The sequence below is a fragment of the Bacillus rossius genome, chromosome 11 (genome assembly GCF_032445375.1).
Source record: "Bacillus rossius redtenbacheri isolate Brsri chromosome 11, Brsri_v3, whole genome shotgun sequence".
In the NCBI taxonomy this organism is placed as follows: Eukaryota; Metazoa; Arthropoda; class Insecta; order Phasmatodea; family Bacillidae; genus Bacillus; species Bacillus rossius.
The window spans coordinates 7137707-7160183 of NC_086338.1; the positions used below are offsets into that span (position 1 = coordinate 7137707).

Here is a 22477-nt window from a genome sequence, read left to right on the forward strand (position 1 = left end):
AGTGCGTTAGCAAACAGGCACATAACGGAGTCTGATCTCGCATCCATTTTGGGTGTCGGACGTACTCAAACCCACCACATGATTCACCACTTGTTGCGATATCGGAAAGTGTCAGCAAGACGGTTACACAGAGACCTCACCCCTGATCGCAAGACTGCAGGAATGGCAATAAGCCTCGAAAACTTGCGGTACGAGCCTGAGGGAAATAAAATCCTATTTAGGATCATCATAGACGATGAAACATGGGTGCACCACTTTACCCCGGAGACCAAGTCCCCTCAGTGTCATGAAAACATTTCAGCTCACCCTCCCCATCCATCTCATCACATGTTCACTTCTCAAGGCAGATCGGAGATATCATGCTGAAGTTTGACTTCGGTAATCTTAGTTTAGATTTATAATTATAATTTCTTTTAACACATTGTTTGAAATATTTATTGTCTACATATTTTAGTTAATTTGTGAAATATTAATCACTGTACATATCATAATATTCATTTGAGAAATGTTATAGTCAAGATAAAATCTCAACTTGTAGCAGCATGCTAATTGGAAGCGGCCCCACAACACAACCTGCGGACAAATGGGTCCCCTTTTGGTAGGGAAGGATGCAAGAGGACGGGTGTATGCGGGCAGGTGCCCCAAAGGCAGTAAACACCATAATCAGCAAAACAGAAATAGCGAAAATTACTTTGTATTTTTACTATCAATAAGGCTGATGCAACCACATAGCAAAAGTAACAGTCGGGGAACCCACATAATGTTCCCTTTCCCAATAATCTTTGCAATCAATTGACATAGGATACAAACAAATTTAAATATAAGTTTATCTCTGTTATCGATTAATAACGGGGACAAGTAAAATTAACATCCTCATTTAATATGAAAATCGCCAAAAATCAGCTCTACAATAGGCGGATGTAATACCCAAAAAACATATAATTAAAACAATCCAAAGAAACAATCCACGCGCGGGTCGTGCTACGCCCTCGGACCGCGGCCGCACGGTCAAACAACGCCACTCAGCCCACTGAGATCCAAGACTAAATTAAAATCACAACAAACGACTCAGGTCTGACAAAACCGTCCACGACATGTGAGCGGATTCTCAGTGAAAGGCGGGGAACAATGGCGAAAGAACGGACAAGAACAGCAAAAATTAGAAGCATGGTCAACTTTCCATGACGGCCCCAAGGCCCAATCAAATAGGGGCGATCCGGAGTGCATGGTGCTTCTCAAGGCAAGGACAAAAATACAGCTTAAATTTAGATAGTGGCAGCCAAATAATCCATACTAATAAAAAGGTTTACATGAGAAGGCACCATTTATCTTTAACTTATAACCAGCGGCCACCACGCGGATAGAACAATCAAGTCAAGTACACTACCAGGAACGGAGAGACATCACGAAAAGCAGCAGTTGCGACCGCATCCGAGGAAGGTAGCTGGCGAACGACCCCGCGAGAGCCGCCGTTTCTTCATATGCTCGGCCGGGAGCGTGTGACAGCGATACCAGGAACTATTATGTTCCCATAACTCGCTTTGTGGGAAGTCAATACAAGATTGCGACCCCGTCACACTAAGAGCTGAGCACGGCACAAACTACACGGCGGCGCCACCATCGCTAAGCAATCGCAAGGGGGGGGGGGAAGACGTCACAGCAGACAGATTGAAAAGAGAGGCATGGGAAGGGGAAAGGGGAAGCCAGGAACGAGCGCGCGCGCCGCGATCAAGTACAGAAGTGACGATCAGTCCATGGCAACACGTGGACAGCACGTACCCAGGCAGTAGGCGAGGCTGACGGCAGTCTGCTGGAGCGCGTACACCGCGCCGTAGTGTGCGCCGTACCGGCAGTCCACGAGGCTCGCCAGCAGGGGCACCAGGGCGGCGTCCACCACGCCTATGCCCAGGCCGAGTCCGAAGTGAGGCACCGCCAGCTGCGAGACCGCTCTCGCGCTCGGGATCTGCAGCGAGCCACACGCACTTTCTGCGGCACCCTCGCTTGCATGTGTGACGAACTGTCAACTGTTAACACCATCAATGAAGTTATTTAAGTCAGGCAATCACTCCACTAGTTGAAGAATAAGAAGAGGAATCAGCTATAGCCAGTATTTGCTTGGAGTGATTTCGGAAAGCTGTCGAAACCTAAATTAGAATAGACAGTCCATTTTTAAAAACCGGTTTTTATAGGTGAGAGTCAAACAATTTCCCTTTGTGCCATCTTATTTTAAGTGAATTATATTGGCAATGATAAAAAAATCCTCTTTACTGGTATATAGATTTCTCGACGAAACCAATACCTAGTAGTTGTACCAAAATAGTTCACAATCTTCACTGAATTTTATGTCTACCAAAAGTGAATTATAAGAGTTGAATGATGTATTTACATATGACGAGCCATTTCAAATAAATGTTTTTCCTCACAGACATGCGAACGAGTACTAAAATATATTGAGTGATAAAATGTCAACATATATTATGTAGATAATCACAGGTTCCCAAGTGATACATGTGTTGTTTTTTCTGACTAGAGTGCACCATGATGCCTCCATTGCATACGATTAGGCCTACACATGGTGCAGTATGTAGAGCACCTGCTGATGGTACTCACGGAGAACGCAGACACGCCGACAAGCATCATGGCGGCGACAGCTACCTTCCACTGGCCCAGGCGGTAGGCGAGGCCACCGAAGCAGTTGGTGCCCAGCAGGTAACCCAGGCTGTCCGGGATGAACACCATGCCCAGTTGCCATTTCTAGAACAAGTCCGTCAGAAGTGTGCTGATGCCTAGTCAATGGTCGGTTTTATCTGGCTGCACGCACGGTGATCTTGGATGCCACAGTGCCAAGCGACATTCCATACTATTAAAATGAAAGTTTAAAAAACATTTGCACCGAGAAAGTGTTTGGTTTGAACCAACAATAAAAATATATTAACGAAGTTACCATTGACTCTTTTTTAAAAATGAAAAAGCTTCATTTGTTCTTTAAATATTTGGCTTGCAAAATTGTTATTCTGTTGCAATAAACATATATAAATGGCTCAAACCATTTTTTTGCAGCATAGTGTACATGATATTGCCGTCCAATGTGTGGAATTTTAGATGGCAGAAGTCAAGCATCAGTACCTACTTTTCTTTGCATCAATGACAGCTAAAATGTGCCCAGCATTACTTTGTGTAGAAAATTCTTTAAAATAACGAGGGGAATTTAAGGTGATGCGTGTATCGTCAATTGGACAGTTGTCAAGATACTGAGCATTTCCATAAGTGCTTCTTCAAATTATTTAAGTTAAGTGAAAAGTAAAAATAAATATCCCTGTCAGACCTATTTTGGCCAGTATATTCTATGGATTCGTAGATAAGACATGGAATATATTATGTCGATTCCATGCTAAATATTTAAGGAAGTAATAATTGTTATATGACCTGATATGAGGTATACAAATATTTTAAACTGGAGGTATTTCCAGGCTAGACATTGACAAGTGCCGGTCTCCTGTGGAGAGCGGATATGTGGCTGATGTCTTTCGGGATTGTCGTGGTTCGATGTTGTTGCTCGACGCCAGCTCCGTCAGTAAGAGCAGCCTCCCACAGAGAGGATTGGGCGCGTGTGGCTTACCGAGGGTTGTCCTCTGCGCTGGAGAAACGATGCTATGCAGCTTAGCCCGTGGGTACGACCTTAGACACCCATGGATCAGGATAACGACCGGTGGCAAACAGCCTCTTTACATGTGCTTTCTAGCTCTTTTATTTTTTGTATGCGACTTTAGTGTAACATTTTTTACACTGATATTTTTTGATTTTTGTTTTGTAATTTACAAAGAATTAATACTGTACTATTTTTTTTAAAAGCTTTCTGATAAATCTTTACAATAAGTTTAGAGTTTGGTAAACTATTAGAGTATGCTAGCTGTAGTTAAGTTTATCGTAATTATTATTTTTTGTCTCTGAGAGGTGTGCTATTTATTTTGTACATTTACGATAATTTTGTGTACCAGAAAATAGTGCTTGGGTGTGCAAAAATTGGTGCGACGCTAATACCGGAATTATGGTATTGAACTGGCGCACGAGCAGCACGCGCGCATGCGCGAGGAGCCTCCGGGGAGGAACTCCAGGGACGGTTCCTGGTTGGACCTGAGCGAGGCGACACCCAGTCGTCCTCGGGCTGTCGCACTACGAGACCCACGGCATGAAGTCATGTCACTGGCAACATGCGGCGGCGAGCAACAATCAGAGCAAGCTAGGTTCTGTAACATTTTAGCTGGTTTAAGCTCGTGTGGGATTTTGAACTCAAAAACTGACTGCAACATTTTATACCGCTCAGTGAGTCACTAACGATTGTCAGTAAGCTGTGCTTTTGTCTATGATTCTTGCGGTTAGAACTTCTTTGATAAACTTAAGTCACGGTTTTTTTTCTTCTTAAAACACCTGGAACTGAGACTGCGCGATTTCTTTCGTGCAAGGTAACTTAGCCTTGGCTGGTTCGCGGCAGGAGAGCTGGCGACAAACATCTGAGCATTTAACTGTGCGCGCGAGGCGCTCAGTGTAAGCGGGACTTCACGCACCTGTGGGCTAGTGTGCCAGAGCTGTGCTGAGGCACACCTACGCCTTGCTACCTTGGCCAAAACTTCGGCGAATATTTGCGCTCTTATGATTTTTCTGTCCACCCATTATGCTATAAAGAAGCAGGCATTACGTGACCGTTTTACGTCCACCGCCATGAACAGTTGGAAACATGTTATATTTTGCAACGACCACGAGAAATTGAAACTTCATTTATGTTTTGGACATTTTGAAATTCATTTTGACGAGTCATTAAACTTTTCGTCGCTAGTAAATATTCCATATACTTTTGTTGGCACAACCCGCCACAAACCATGGACTTGAGTGGATGAACTTTAAGTACTGTAGGCCCAGTGTAGAAACGGTGTATAAGATTTTGTAATTATACTGTAATGTTTTTTTGTAACTCTGCGATTTTTACTGGCGGGGGTGTCCATGGTTATTGAGTCGTTCTGAACATCTCTCATTAACATTTAATATCCATGACAATATCACTGTACTAATTTATTACTGATGGTCCTTATAATTCCCTCTGTGATATTCCGATTTCCCTTTTTGAGATTTTTGAATTATTATGTGTTTGAAATTTTCTCATCTTTACATGTTAGTCCAAATTTTGAGGTTGTACACTCAAGGAGGGGGGGAACATTCCAGGTAGTAATCACGCCCGGCTTTACTGCAATGCCAAAATATTCTTACATGTACAACTTAACAGTAATACACACTCTCCTGGGTGAATAGGTTAACTTGTGTATTTATGATGACACTTGCTGCTGTTTCTAAATGTAAAGGCCGGCGCGCGTCAGTGCAAGAACACGGCAGAGTCGGCCGGTCCCGTGGGCAAGGTGCCTGTCCGCATGTTCTACAGTGCCAGGAGCGAGGGGCGCTAGACCCCTGCTCAACAAACACACGGCGAGTTGCGCGCGGAACTACAGGAATAAGATCAAGAGGTTAAAACAATACTTTAAGATCTGTGACATTTACTAATAAGTAAAGAGCAAATCAATTATGGGAGTTCCATGAGACTAGGATTGGTATTTCAAGACACAAAAACAAATGTTTAAGTGTTGAATTTGCAGTACCTGTACCCTAACCGTATTCCTAGTGCACGATAGGACACGGCCAGTCCCTTATTTTTAGGCAACGGATTTTGGTGTCCTATCCGTGGTCTGTCCTTGCCTGAATTTCGCGCATGCGCAGAGTTCCACTTTTTCGTCGATTTCTTCTAGGTGGCAGACCCACGTCTGGTGCCACTAACTAACTATCCTGGAATACATTTTGTACACTTTAATGTTCGTAACAATAAATAATCGCACCTTTAAAAGTACTTGAAAAAAATTAAAACAACACCATTTTATTCGTGCAATGGTGCTGCTATCTCTAGGAATTTTGCTATAATTATTGTATCGATGGTTGCCAAACGTCCGCTATAATGAGTTTCTAGCATCGCGCAGGGCACTGTTTATTAAAATGTTTGTTTTTCTGTTACCTTACTGAGATTTGGTTTGGACACATTCTGAAATTCAGTTCACGAGTTAGGTTATGTTTGAATCCCAAGGCAATGATTATTTGCTACCTTGCCCGAATGTCTTGGAATACACACTAGTTCTGACCCCACCGGTGGGTCGCACAGGACTGGAGCAAGTGTTACTAGGATGCATCCACAATATCACTCATTCAACCCTCAGATGCTGCCAGTCTGTTTCTGGGTGGTTGTAAAATAAAATATACCTAAATTTCACCGGAATACACAATTCCAACCGTCTTATTGGTTATAGTTATAAACCAAAATCTTTAAAAAACAATACTGGCATGGCTGGCCATGACATTACAAGGTGCCCTTGAACATCGGCGGAAGGCTTTCCTTACTGCCCAGGGCCGTAGGCACCACATCAACATCATGAAGATATTAGGTAGTATTATCCTAGCACATCTATAGAAACCACTGTTATACATATTTATGTATACCTAGATCTTCAAGAGATTTATGTAAGCAATTATATTTTATTTGGTAAGTTAAAAACAACCTAGCAACTTAAAGCGGAACCATATCAAACTTATTGACTGTAGTATTATACGAAAGCATTTTATTGATAATTGGAAAAACCCTTTCATATTTAAATAATATGTTTGCTTTTTTATTTTTATGCTTTTTCCTTTGAAATATGTGTAGTGTGTATATGAGTTTATGTGCTTTAAAGTTATGACTCATTTTCAGTGCGGTTTATTGTAAAACTGATTTCAGAGCATATTCAAAATATACCCTTTACTTTAAGCCTAACCGAATTATCAAATAAATTGCCTTCAAAGTGATCTGGTTCTCGTAAATTAGTTAGCAAGACCGCGATTTAATTTTCCTGTACAATTAATTTTCCCACAATTAGAAAAATCCTCTTTTGAATTTTTTTTATCCCAGTTGCGAGTCAGACCACAAACAATCAACATTAAAAATAGCTAAACTGTTACTTAGAAAAAAAAATCTTGTCTTTCAAAAGATATTAAAGGGAAGAGAACAAAACACCCTGCACTGACCTGCCCCAGCCAGGGGGTAGTCGTGTCTGCATGATTACGTGCTAACTGCGTAAAGCTGTAATTTTTCTTCAGCTAATTGTTACGCCATATTGGTTAAACGCCCAAAGCATTGACTGAAGTGTAGTGTTTGCAGTGTGGAAACAGTTTTCAATGGATTTTTTTTAAAAAAAATAAGGTGACCTTTTAACGACGTAGATTCTAATTCATGCTTACTAACCATCATCAGAAGTAACCAAGCACCATTTTCGCAATGTTTTGGGTGTACACAATATGGCGACGCACAGTGTTTCAAATGACCAATCTAGGTGGACAAAGGTCACTTCCAGATTCCCAGTAATGGGTGACTAGCTTATGTACACTAAACCTCTAAACATCCGATTCCAAGAATTGTTTGTGTCTAACATTCCACAGTGAAGAGTACTAATGATTCAAAGATAACAAATAGTCTAGATGCAATCGGGATAATAGGTCAGTCGCACTTTCACGACACTTTCGACATGTAATTGTGGCAGTTTGTAAGTGAGTGGTAATTTTTAGTGATGGATTTTCTTCCTGAGGGTGATTAATTTATTTTTTTTAATAAATTTAAATCTTTCTGGTAGTCAAAAATATGAAAGAATGTTTTAAAAATACATAAAAATTATGTTATTTAATATTTATTTTACTCTTTTAAATGCATGTAAATGACATGTACACACATGCATCCAGTCTAAATTTTTTATATATCATAGCTGCACCATTTATCTTTGTAATAATATGCATTTTAGCCAGCACACTCAAATACAACTATTTTTTTTTAGAACACCTTCACTCTATTTCAAATATAGTTTTTTGAAGAATTTCTCAAACATGGAAAAGATTATAGAAATGTTGGAGTTTTCGAGTTTCTTTCGACTAAATTTAATTTTACTGATGTTACTGAGGATTCTATAAGAGAAATAAAAATTAAGTTGGCCAGCAATCTGTCGAAATTTGCTTCCAAATGGATTGCTGCTGCTGGAAAGTCAAAGGAGCGTTTCTTGACTAAGAATAAAAGCTGGTTGGAAGGTCAAGACATTCAATTCCACGTGCGTACTACCGTGCCGCGACCTTCTACATCTTTTCAACATGCTACTCCTGCAGGAAGACCTCGAAAAGATTTCGATGAGTCATCATTCAAAACGAAAAAACGTCGAATTCAAGACCTCTTTGAATCGCGTAGCGTTGCAGAGTTGTTGACTGCTGCAGAAGTAGCCGTGCGATCGACAGGAAATAGGAACAACTGCCACAGCAATCAGAACAATTAGTGAAGGTCCAGAATCTGCGAGTGTTTCCACAAGTTTGAAGAAAATCTGTTATTTGGATAGTGCTAGACAATTAAGTGGTGACGAGGCATTAGCCTATTACATAGACTCTAAATCTACAATGCACTCATACAAGCAGACTAGGAAGTGATCTATGAAGGTAGGTCATCATGTGTTTCCATCTTACCACTGTTTACGGAAGTCAAAAAAAGCCTGTTACCCTTCAGAGGAGCACATTATAGTGACAGAAACTCGTGCTGAAGTCAAGTTGCAAGCAGTGTTAGAAAAATCTGTTGAACGCTTAGTAGAAGCTCAGAGAGAACCCATAAGTAGTGTTCACCCGAATTCATCGTTTACTCTCATAAGTAAATGGGGGTGTGATGGAAGTTCTGGCAACAGTGCATATAAACAAAAATTTGAATCCAATGAGAATAATGACGAGTATCTATTCATATTTTCATTTGTTCCCCTTAGATTACTCGATGGCAACAACATCATTTGGCAGAATCCCAGGCCATCATCCACGATGCTTTGTCGTCCGATTAAGTTAATTTTTTGCTAAGGAAACCACAGAATTGACGATAGCAGAAACTAACAATGTCTTGGAAGATATAAACAACTTAGGTTCAACAGTTTGTAACATTGGTGATAATGACATTTCTGTCAAGCATGAACTTCTGCTGACAATGACTGATGGAAAAGTGTGTAACGCCTTGATCGAAACTCTTTCATCACAGAAGTGTTTCATTTGTGGTGCTACCCCCAAAATGATGAATGACGAATAAAGGCATTTTGACAGCAACAAAGATAATTTTGGCTTTGGTTGTTGGTCAACGCTTCATGCGTGGATTCGTTGTTTCGAATGCCTTATACACATTATCTATAAGCTGGATATACAAAAATGGCAGGCTAGAAGTACTGCAGATAAGGATATTGTAAAACAACGATCCAAGGAAATTAAACAACGATTCAAGCATGAAATGGGACTGATTGTGGACAGACCAAAGCCAGGATTTGGTTCAACAAACGATGGAAACACTGCTCGCCATTTCTTTAGCAACCCTGAATTGAGTGCTCAGATCACAGGAGTAGATATTACAATCATCAGGCAATCTGATGTATTACTGAGAACGTTATCTTCTTGTTTAGAGATTAATTTAGAAGAATTCAGCAAATTTGTCTTGACACGAGAAAACATTATCTCAGTCTTTACTCATGGTATTATATGTCTGTTACTGTACATAAAATTCTGGTCCATAGTACAGAAGTCATAAAAACTGCGATTGTTCCAATTCGGCAACTTTCGGAAGAAGCACAGGAAGCTAGGAACAAAGATTGGCGTCGGTTCCGGGAACATAACACCAGAAAGCGTTCACGTATTGCCACAAATTGAGACTTACTTTCCATGCTGATCATAACATCTGATCCTCTAATCAACAGCCTCCGAGAAGTTCCTAAAAAGAAGACAGGTAAATTGTGTTCAGAAGTATTAAAACTGATCATAGCCCCTATGATAGAGTCTCGACCTCTGCAATGTTCAAACCTCACACCACAAAACAAGAACGATTATCACATCACTGATACCTCGGAAGATTCTGATGAGGATTAGCTATAGAACTATTTTATAACTTTTTTGGTTTCAATGTGTAATAATGTGTATTTTATGTGGCATAAATGTGTATTTTAGCATTTGTTTGTATTTTTACCTCATTAATGGATTCTTGTATGAAATATTATGATTATTTTCCTAAATGTTTAATTCTTTATGTAAAACCTCGGTAATAAAGTTTATTATTAACAAAAAATGCTTTATTTTGTTATAATATTACCAACCGATCGATATAAATGCAAAAATTCCGAAAAATAATTTTGTCCACCTAGATAGTTCATTTGAAACACTGTGTGACGGCGAGGTTAAAAAGTGACTCCACCTACGTCACAGCATGCAGTCTCCTGGCAATTCCTAATTCCATGTCCTCAGCATTCTTTAAAGTTAATTAGTGATAAACATTGAAATTTATTTTAAAATAGGTAATACAAATGAATGAAATCTGAACTAAAATATTCAGACAAGACTTTCACATTATCTGACTTTCTTATAGCTAAGGTTTTATTGCCGCAGCGCAGCGCTCCTATCCTCTTTTCCCTTCCGTTTCCCCACCCTGCCGCCTCCTTCCCTCCCTCATTTTCCCCCCTCCTGTCTTCTCCTTCTCCGCCCGCCGCTACACCAGCGCTCCTGGTGTCGTAGTTTCCAGTGCTATATAAGCCCGCGCTTATTAGCACTCGTCGCACTTCTTACCGAGCGCTCGCATTCATCATTCGAGTTTCGGTCGCGCTCTTAGACGGTTAGGATGTAGGTAACTGCTCCCCGCCAAGAAGTTACATAGTACCAAAATATTTAGAATTTCTACCCCCAGTTTTGAACTACCGCCATGTGCTACGGATAGGTGTAAAAACGAGTGTGTGACACCCAGAGGCGCAGCACCTCGCTGCCTAGCCGCGGCCCTGGCTAACTCAGTCTCAGGGTCTTAGGTCAGTGGGTGCTCCACTCCCTTCCTTTTTGTTAGGCGTTCGCTAAATTGTTCCGTAGTTGAGTTTATCATTACAAAATGACGTCAGCAACAGACGTAGAGTTTATGGATGCTCCCACCTGCACCAGGAAGAGAGGTTGTGACGGCGATGACGACCATGTGACCAAAATTCAAGGACTGGGTCGTCATGCGCAACCAACGCGAGATAATCCAACACCAAGTAGTAGTGGCAATGCACCTCAGGTGTCAGAAGCCCCGAACATGTCTCAAACACAAGCAAGGGAGGACTCAGTGCCCCCTGTTTACAGATCGGCGCCAATCACGGTGCGGCATGATGTCACCACGCCGTATGAAAAATTGTACGACCTTCTCACACAACTTGGTCTCAGCTTTGAGGCCAAGAACACCCAGCGAGGTCCCATGTATTATTTCAACGCTGTATCACAGTACCAGGTAGGCCTCAAGGCAATCCCAGAGAGCGGAGTCGAACACTTAGTAACTCGCGCCACAGAGGATAAGCCACTCAAATACGTGCTCAAAGATATTCCAGCAGGCACTAGCATGGGTCGTATCACGAGCGACCTAGTGAACCAAAACATACCTGTGCTGGTAGTACATCAACTGTACGACAGCAGGCGCCAGGCGCTTAACATGTATCAATGTGATGTACCTCACGGCTGTGAGGAACATGTCACCTCACTCACAAAGGTAATTGGACTCAAAATCCGTGTCGCGGACAACAGACATCCCGATGCGCCACTACAGTGTGGCAACTGCTGTCAGTTTGGCCACATAACCAAACAATGCAGGTTCTGATTAGCCTGCCCGCAATGTGCAGGTCCGTACAGGCATGTACAAGGCTGCGAAAATCCGCCACGCTGTGCGAATTGTAACCAGAGGCATAATGCCAAGTACCAAGCCTTCACAACCATATCAGGGACCTCGTGAACCAGTGCACCATAACAGGGAACCATCATACCCGCCCCCACCCACCCCGCCTTTTCAGAGGGGACAGTTTACAGAACACCAGCAAAATGACGACGGCTGGCAGCAGGCCAGAAGATGCAGGCAAGCATGGCGTCCGACTCAACAAAGCCAACAGGAATGGGCAATGCCCACACACAACCGGTACCAAGGGCTGACAGAGGAAGAGTACCCACCTATATCACACTATCCGCCCCCAGCAATACCGAAACCACGCTCAACAGCCAGCCCCACGCCAGGCACCACCACCACGCTCTGCCCAGCAGTGTCTGCACAGGCAGCAAAACCAGGAGTCAAACCAAAATTCTACCACTTTTGAACAGCCAAGGCAACAGAGAGAAATGCGTCAACGCTCGCAGCCATACCACACAGGCCAGCAGCAAGAAGTTGCGTGCGGGACTCAGCCACACCACCACTCTGCACTGCCCAGTGGCAGCAACGTAGCCACTTCTGGCACCAGAGTCAGGCCAAGTCAAATTATCTCAACCAGCATACCAATACCACCTCCACCAACGAAAATAACACTGATCCAGGCCGTGGAGAAACACAAGGCATGCACCATACTACAAGGCACGCTCACCAAGGTCGTCAGCCAACAACCGATTGACATGGAAATCGCAGCCAGATTGTGTGACCTTCTCACAGCCTGGCTCGATACCACAGTACCATTAGAGCACCGCATCCACCTAGCGGTGGAGCTTATAACGGCCATGCCGTGCACTACAAATGTCAGCATACCACAATAAACAACAAATCAGAAATATTGCCACATAGAATGCACACAGTATACGGAATAAGACACAAGAACTAGCGCACTTCCTACACGAACATGAAATACAAATTATGGCCTTAACAGAAACACATATTACACCTGCTGACACCCTCAAGCTTCAAGGTTACATCATTCACAGAAGAGACCGCACGAACCTCGGTGGAAGTGTTGCACTAGCGATAAAAACAACAATCCTCCATCATGAAATACGAGTCCCGGATATAGGACGCATAGAAGCCGTAGCAGTATCCAAGAAAATAAAAGATAAAGCCTGCACAATTATTTCGGCATATGCTCCGCCTGGCAGATCTATCACAGCAGAAAACCTACAGACACTAGCAACCTGTACACCTTCATTCTTACTTCTTGAGGCCACTTGTGGCGGCCTCAGTCGTCTTGGATATTATTATTATTTTTTATTTTGCGTAAAGTTTATTCTAAGATGATTTCATTTTTTATAACACTATTTATGTCCTTATATTATGTAATGGTGTATTTTAATATTTATTTATTGTAACTTTTTAATAGTATACTTGGTTTATTTTACGTTAAGTACTCTTACTCTGTAGTGGGACGTACGAGAAGTAACGAGAACGATCTAGCGGAGTGAGGGGTGGTAGCAGAGGAGGGGGGTGACGTCAGCTGACGTGACGAGTGGGAGGCGGCTGCCAGCTGTGTGTGAAGAGAGTGTGTTTCTGACCGCCGGCCGCGGAACTGCTCGTGAATGTAGGAATCGCATCCCAGCCATGGGGAAGTTGTGTTATGTTACATGAACAAGAATTAACGACAATATGACGGTAATGCCATGACATGTTTGGCGAAGCGAAAAAGCGTGGTGGTACACGAGCGCGCGATGGTGTGGGGCTATACACGGGCCACAGAAGCATTGCGCTGCTGGAGGCGCAAATAGTGAGTGGGGTTTACGCCCGACCCCGGGAGTCTCCGGCTTCAGAGGTATGCTTCAGTACCAAGTAAGTGTGAGAACTGGATTTTAGTACTTTATTTTCCCGGCTGGTACGATTTACAGAAGATGTGTATTGAAAACAGAATGCGGCGACGGAATTTAGTGGTTGGATTATATAGGCTGAAGAACGTCATAATTTCGGTTCCTCCCCCCTCCTCCGTAATAGACTTTTTTTGGGACGTTGGATTAGAATTAATTATACTGCAAGAGTGTCTGTAAACCAATGTCGTTACACTGTGATGGTAATTATAGCAATTTAAATTATACCTAGAATTCACCTTTTAAGTCCCTTTGCCTTTTTACGGTATTTAAGTTTGAGTATCTTTGGTTTGGTAATTCATTATTATACCTATCACGATAGAGTTTCCAGGACTGTCGGTAAATTTAGTATGCTAATAAATTTTTTTTGCGCACTTGCCAAATGGTAGACCAGTCGATGCGCGTCTGTTAAACTTAATTTCTTTACACTCTCAGTATCAGTATGTCAGTGGTGACGCGTACACGGGACTGGCGTGGTGGGTGTGGACGTGTGCAACTACCCCGGTATAAGGGGAGTTGGCCACATTCTAGGTGATTTAAATGCCAAACACCCGGCGTGGAACTGTGCTGCTACAACTTCAAATGGCCGCACACTTCACAAACACCAAGAGCAAAGTGTTTACATGGTGTGTGCCCCCTACCACCCCACTCGCTTCCCTACCTCGCCCACACACCGACCTGATATCCTAGATTAAACCATTTATATGAACACCAATTTTATTTATGAATTAGAAGTGATCCACGAACTCCACTCAGACCACATGCCAGTAATCGCCACACTTGAAGATGCTGACACGTGGGCGACTAAAATAAAAACCAGTCGAAATTACCACAAAGCCAACTGGTACAAACTCAATAACCACATAGAAAATCGCATAAATCCACACTCCAATATATCCACTCCTGCCGACCTCCAATCCTACCCCTCACCCATGTACCCACAGAGGCCATTCAAGCAGGAATTCCACTCATCAGACAAGAAATCAAACCTCGCTACCAAAATACATCACAGAACTCATCACTGCGAAGAACAATGCCCGCCGTCGCTGGCAGCGGAACAGATGCCAGGCCCTCAAAAATACCTACCAAGCTCTACAAACTGAAGTCAACAATGCACTAACACTACACAAAGCCAGTGTCTGGGATGAAATACTAACACACCTCTCCACCCATGACAACTCACTCTGGAAACTTAACAAATCCCTCGCCAGATCACCCACCATCATCCCTCCTATACTACTCCAGGCGGGAAATGTAGCATACACGCCATAGGCAAAGGTAACAGCTGTAGCTGACTCTCAAGAACAGGCTTTTCAACCAAACATCCATCCTAATAATCCTACCCACTCCCTGCAAATTGCAAATACTGTCACGCTCCTCAGGAACTATCCCCTCCAAACTGAATTACAACTGACAAATGCAGATGAAATACAAAGAATAGTATAATCGCTTAAAAATAACAAAGCACCAGGTACGGACAAAATCCAGGCAATCGTTCTAAAACAGTTACAACAGCCTGCGCTGCAAGCCATAGCAACATGTATAAATGGCATCCTCACGACCAACACCTGGCCTGACGCATGGAAGAATGCCAAAGTAATCCTCCTTCCCAAACCTGGCAAAGACCCCGGGCTCCCATCCAGTTACCGTCCCATCAGCCTGCTAAACACGCTGTCAAAAGTGGCAGAAAAAACACTAGCCTGTCGCATTCAACAGCACCTGGACACACACAACACTCTACCTATCAGTTTGGATTCAGGACTGACCAATCTACCTATCAGTTTGGATTCAGGACTGACCACTCCACCACACATCAACTTGTGAGAATAATTGAGAAAATCACCCTATCATTCAACAGACGCCAAATACACGGCTGCGGCCTTTCTCGATGTCGAAAAGGCGTTTGACAGAGTCTGGCACGACGGCCTACTATTCAAGATGCAAGCTGCCAAACTCCCAGACAATTACATCAAGACTCTCGACTCCTACCTATCAAACTGCCTCTTGCATGCCTGTATCCCAGGTGCCACCTCCACTCCCCGAGTTATTAAGGCCGGTGTGCCTCAGGGCAGTGTGCTAGGTCAACTACTATTCAATATATATGTGGCTGACTTTCCTACATTCCCACCTGGCGTTGAAATCACATGCTATGCAGATGACACCATGCTTTACTCCAGCTCAATCAGACCTCTCCTCGTCTTAGGCCGAGTGCAGGCAGCCCTAGACCTCCTAAATCCTGGTTCACTAATTGGCGAACAGCAGTCAATGTAGGGAAATCCAAAGCAATTATCTTTACTCGTCGTCACATCCCCAACAACTTGCCATAACTCACACTATTTACCTCTCCCATCTCATTTCATCCCTGTGTCGAAAACCTCGGAGTAGAGACCCCGAAAAATGGTGAAGCGCGAAATTCACGAAATAACGCGAAAAATTGATACTTTAAACGAATTTTGCGACTTTCCTTTGATTTTGACATAGTCTCGAAATTCACGAATTTTCGCGCGAAATTCACGCTTTTTCGCACAAAATATTGTTCTTATGTCGCAAGTTCTATTTATTTACGCCATCATAAACATAGACTGAAAGACTTGTGCCGTGATATTATCTTCGTTTAGACACGTTACTGAAATCCACGTATTTTTATTACTCTGTTTACAAGCAGTAAATATTGCCATCGCAAATTAAAACAAAATGTAACAAATGTCAACAATCGATATGTGCGTACTACCAACATAACAAAATTGACTCCACAGTTTTCGTGTTTTGAATGATGGTCGGTTCTGCCGCAAGGCGCACTGGTGTCGATTTTTCTAACCTAATTTAATCGCATGGAGCTAAGATGGCAGTCATTTTTGCGTGCACATATATATGAGTGTTTACAACTACCGTCCACATTTTGTAAGTTTTGTGATACAATTGAATTTGTGGCTAAGATGCCGAAAACTTCGACAATGTTTGATCGCGAAAGAGAGATGAGATCGGATGATTTTATATTTTTGATCAGCGGGACAAAATTATGATGTGCAAGTTCTGCAACGTGCGGGTTGATTGGACACGAAAAACACGTGCAAAAAGCATGTGGCAAATGACACACACAAAACAAAACAAAAAAGACAATTATTTTGTCAAGTACTCTACCGTGTCTAAATAAATCTCGATAGGCGACAATGTGAATAAAGCAAACAAGCTTGAAAGTGCAGAAAACAAGAATTTTTTTCTGATTTTGTTAATATGATGCTGTAAGTTAACATTCCTTTGGAAAAAACTGATGATCCAGCTATAAGGGAATGGTGTAACACCCATGTTGAAGGTTAGCCTTATTTATTTAGAAATGTTTTCCCCCTCTAATAAAAGTTCATAAGCATATGTAGGCCTACAATATTATCGATTAACTTACCTTTAGACCCAACTTACCTTTACGTCAAATAAATATGCAAGTACCTCAGATTAACAAACACATAAATAGGATTGATTGCATTGTGAAATAGTGAGCACACCACAATATATTTTTGACTGATTGATTGATGGTTTACTTTGTAATCCAGCAGTACCTAATCTAGAAAAGGTTAGGTTAGGTTTGGCTAAGAATTGTTTAAGTAAAAAAGCCCATTAATATTTTCAGCGATAACCTTATAAATGCTACCAATTTATAAATATATTGTAAGTTATGTATACATTTTAGGTGCAAGGGATTTGCCATCAGCCAACACTCTTAGAGAAACTTATGTCCCAACAATTGGCCAGGCAAATAAGGAAGCAGTAAAGCTATGAGGTTTTTTTTTACACCGCCAATGGCATAATTTTTTCACAATTTTTTGGGGTCTCTACTGATTGCTTATTTTTACAACGATTTTTTGCACCGCTTGCATATTTTTACACCGATTTTTTGCACCGCCTTTGTCATTTTTTTCACACCGAAATGAGCCAGTTTTATTTACCATTTTCTGGAGTCCCTACCTCGGAGTCAAAATGGACACTAAACTCACATGGAAGGCACACACTCAAAGCAAAAAAGCAAAGGCCACGGCAAGACTAGCTCAACTCTACCCCCTCCTCAGCCGAAGAAGTACTCTCTCCACTGCAAACAGCAAGACACTACTCAAGGCATGCATAAGACCTATCATCACGTACGCAGCACCGGCCTGGAGTTACGTTGCAGCATGTCACCTCCGCCCACTACAAGTAGGTAGTGCAAAACAAAGCACTAAGAAGAATCGCAAGAGTCCCCACATACGTCCCTACAGCCTTAATCCACAAGGAACTGCGCATCGAAACACTGCAGCAAATATACACTAAACAAGCAAAATCATTCTACCAGAAAGCAGCTACACACAAGAATCCACTTATACAACGCCTCGGACAATACAAGCCTGAAGATAGCAGAGTGTACAAGCGACCAAAGCACCTTCTGTGTGAAAAACCACCGTAAATTTTAATCATACGCAGAATGCCAAACAACACATCACTACCTTCGTGCAGCTTTTCATGCCTCCCCGGGAAACAGACTGTAGCCCCTCGGCGTTGCGGACGGTATAGAATACTTTCACATAGTTGCGGACTCGTAAATGTAAAATGTTCACAACCAAAATACTTTTCATTTCCTTTTTCTTACAGTGTGCGCACTCAGTAACATTTATCTTCAAACAATTAATGAATATAAACACCATTAAACAACACTTCATCGACCAGATCTTCCATCAACAGTTTCGCTGCAGTGTTTCCAGAGACGCCAACCACAGTGCCTTGAGCCATGTCAACGTCAAGACAGTTGCTGTATACGCCGACTTTCCCCAAGATATCTATCCCCGGTTCCAATCACAGCTAATGTTTTAGTGTTTTAAAAAGTGTATTTTTCTTTCGCAACATAAATATATTATCCCACAATGTTCTCCCCCCCCCCTAAACACAGTGTAATGTATAATTATATTATATGTATGCACAACTGTGATCGTATAAGTATTTCAATGTGCACTTTCAGTGTTCAATTCTAAGATAAAAATTTTTCGCAACCTAAATCTATGCCACTCGCCACTATTCGCCATCACAGAGACACCACTCATAGCACCAGTGTCGTATATAGTATTCAGTCACTCATAACAAAACTTCCACTGCCTGAATAGCAGGCAGTAAGCTAATCCTTTTTTACTGTTGCAGGTTGCGTCGGAACACCCGCGCACTCGTCTTTGCCGAGGTCCAATGTACAAATATTGCACGTTCCTGCCGTGCACAGGTAACAAGTGAGGAGTGTTTGTGGGAAACGGTATAAGTGCCAAAAAGTAACATTTTGAGGTTTATCATTGAAATAATTGTATGTCCTGTTACTAATACCATAGGAAGTTGTATAAGTGCTAATCATCCATATTCAGATCAAACAAGCGTCGATAGAATGCGCGTGGTGTAGCTCCACAGCTGTTGTCATGGAGAATGATACAAGTGCCATCTGATGTAAGTAGCCATATTGTGTTTCGTTTCATGGCATGTTTGGATGCACTCTTGTAAGAAATGGATAACAGTTCGGTATTAAAGTCTGTTAGAAAGAAAGTGGCGGAAAATAAAGAATTGAGGACCCATGGGAAGCCTTACACAACTTCAAAAGAAAAGGAAAAACCTGCAAAGATGCCAGCTGCAGCTGAGGTATGTATTGCATTCATAACCTAAAATTACATGCTCTAAACATGTTTCTGTCTACAACACTAGCAATCATAAACCAACATGCATTTTCAGAAGTTGTTCAAAATGTAAAACATGATTGTGGCAAACCTGATTTTATTTCAAAATGTTTGTAAACCTAAGTTTTCATGTGAGAAAACAAACTATTGTTGTTTCGTTTTAGGCAAGCTGCAAGTGTAAATACAAATGCCGTGAACTGACGAAGGAATGGAAGGAATTTTTATTCCTAGAAATGTACAAGCTCTCCGATGAAAAACAAGGCACGTATCTGATGAACCGTATAGATGTCATTCCCGTTCAACGAAGGCGACACGGAAAATATGAAGATCCGGCTGATAGCAAGCGGCAGTGCACCATGACATATACTGTTCCCACGAAAACAGGCCTTGTGCAGGTATGTGCTAAAACATTTGAAGACATTTTCTCTCTCACCAACCGAAGACTTCAGACACTCAACGATAAAAAAAGCTAGGTCATGTAGCATATTCCGATGGCAGAGGTAAAAGACCGTCATCACACAAACACAAACAAAAGTACACAGATGAAGACTGGAATCTTGTGCAGGAACACATACAATCATTTCCACGCCAAGAAAGCCACTATGGAAGGAAAAAAAGTGGTAGGGAATATCTGAGTAGTGACTTAAATTTTCACAGAATGCATATTGCATTCAAAGATACACACCCTGAATCCAAAGTAGAATATAGATTTTACCAGCGAGTATTTCGCAAATATTTCCCAAATCTATATTTTGGATTGCCAAAAACGGACACGTGCAGAGTATGTGATATGCTGCAATCTAAAATCAAGGCCAATGAAACACAAACTGGACAATTCTCCATACGAACACAGCTGACCGTGCACCAAAAGAAGGCCCAGAAGGCCCTTGGGTTGCTAACTAAGTGCATGAATGAATCACAGCTCCCTGCAAGTGATGTATTCTGCTTATCAATGGACCTCCAGCAGGTTATTTTCTGTCCCACTCTTACGCATAGTAACATGTTTTACTCGAGGCAGCTTTCTAACTACAACCTTTGTGTACACTTAGGTGATAACAATAAAAGTTACATGTGTATGTGGCACGAGGCAATAGCAGGTCGTGGAGGCAACGAAATTGCATCATGTTTTTTTAAAGTGTTGAAAGGTGCAATCACAGCAAAGAATAAAATAGAGCTATGGTGCGATAACTGCGTCGCTCAGAATAAGAACAGGATGTTACTTATGGCTGTTTTATACCTAGTTGCTCAAGGATATTTTAAATCAATAGATATCAAATACCTCGTTTCAGGCCACAGCTATATGCCTTGTGATAGGGATTTTGGGGTGATAGAAAAACGTAAAAAAAAAATGTACACCCATGGTTCCTGAAGAAGTGCAAGAAGTTGTCAGGTCTGCTAGGGTTACCAATCCCTTCACAGTCCTCGCTATGAAAGAAGAGGACTTTTTTGATTTTGGCATGGTTGCGGATCGGTTTCTCAATACAACCAAACTCCAGCTGACTAAACTATCTTGGATAAGAGTTTGTGTTGACAACCACACTTCTATTCTGGTCAAGAAAAGCTTCAATGAACTTGAAGAATGGAGTGAGTGTTCGGTATTCAAGAAGTCGCATAACCTGCAACAAGTGAAAACTTTGAAGAAACTTCCTGGATGCAAGCCATCAAATCACATAAGTGCTGAAAAAAAGAAAGACCTTCTATCAATGCTGGATTTTATGGATGTGAAGTACCTCCTTTTACAGAAAAATCTGTCAGTGATATGACACTTTTTACAATAAATCATATGCTTTTTTCTTTCTTACAAAAAGTGAGAATACACCATAATAATGTAGGCATCATAATATTGTAACGTGATTAATTTTTTTTTCGTTATTATTTTCCACAGGAATGATCTTGGAAATACATAAACTGCAGAATTTTGACAATTTATTATTATAAAAAAAACTTTCGCTTGTTTTTTCATTTGTCATTTGCTTAACATGTTTAAATTTTTTTGTAATAGTTTTTGTCACAGGAATAATCACGAAAATATATGTACTGCAGCATTTGGTAAGTATATAAAATTACTTTTGACACGTTTTTTATTTTCATTTCCTGAGAAACTTACTATTTGGCACTTATACCGTTTCCCACAAACACTCCTCAAGTAACATGTTACGCCGACAAAAACTGCATTTGGCCATCCCAGACAGATGCAGTTTATACCTGTCCAAAATCTCACATCCTTACCCCTCTGGGATATCGGTCGCGGTTAAGCTCATAATTCGGCAACAGGTTTCCTCCAGTGCGTTCGCTGGTTTATAGTTGCTACCCAATTGCTATTCCGCTATGCCTGCCGGGGCACAAAATTACCGAGCGCTGGTCGGGGAAAGGTCAGCTCTCCCCATGCCTAGCCTGGTTCCCGGTAAAGGGATCTCAGGTCAGCAGCCAGTGTGTGGGTGTAGGTCGGTCAGGTATAAATCGGCGAATACTCACGCTAGACAGCTCGAATGTACGCCTGCTGTGTGCCCTGCTTTTTTGAAGGCGGGGTACCGACTAACTGCAATGGCGAGCGACGAGGAGATGGAGTGCGGCACTGCGACAAAACGGCTGCACGAGGGCAGCGACTCTGACGACGACGATGACTCATTTCAGAACAAAAAACATTCAGGGCCCCAGCTACACAAAGCGATGTCGACAACAGTGGCTTCACCACTGTTGAGCACAAACAGCGTAGGCGCAACAGCAACGCAGCACAAGCGAAACCGCAACAACAACAGAACGAGGCCCCACGCTACAATTGGGCCCTGCCTTCGCGCGACTCGGCATTAAAAACCGCATGTCTCTGACCAGGCGCCAGAAAGTGCGAATCACGTTTGACGCAAAAAGTAGATCAAGATAAAGCGACCGCGTGGTTTAAAACCAACGATGTGCCCTACCACGCCTTCTCCCAGCCCAGCGAGCGAGGCGTAAAGGTTGTGATCAAAAATCTCAGCAAGTTTAGCCCTGTAGATGCAATCACCGAGGAGCTCACCACGTTAGACTTCAAGGTAACCTTTATTAAACAACTAAATAGGCGGCTCAAGACCGGAACTCAGGGCAGGTGTACTACGAGCCCTCACCGTCATTCGTGGTGGTCGTAACACCTAGCGCGCAGG

General features: G+C 42.2%; 1 protein-coding gene across 1 annotated transcript in view; it reads right to left on the reverse strand.

Moving 5' to 3' along the window:
* Positions 1-22477, reverse strand: part of LOC134536616 (synaptic vesicular amine transporter-like) — a 238077-nt gene that overhangs the window by 164474 nt on the left and 51126 nt on the right. Inside the window, exons 7-8 of the mRNA XM_063376409.1 lie at positions 2611-2754; positions 1780-1963 (exon numbers count right to left, since the gene is read on the reverse strand). Of these exons, the coding sequence (XP_063232479.1) occupies positions 1780-1963; positions 2611-2754 (328 nt within the window). The remainder of the gene's footprint in view (positions 1-1779; positions 1964-2610; positions 2755-22477) is intronic.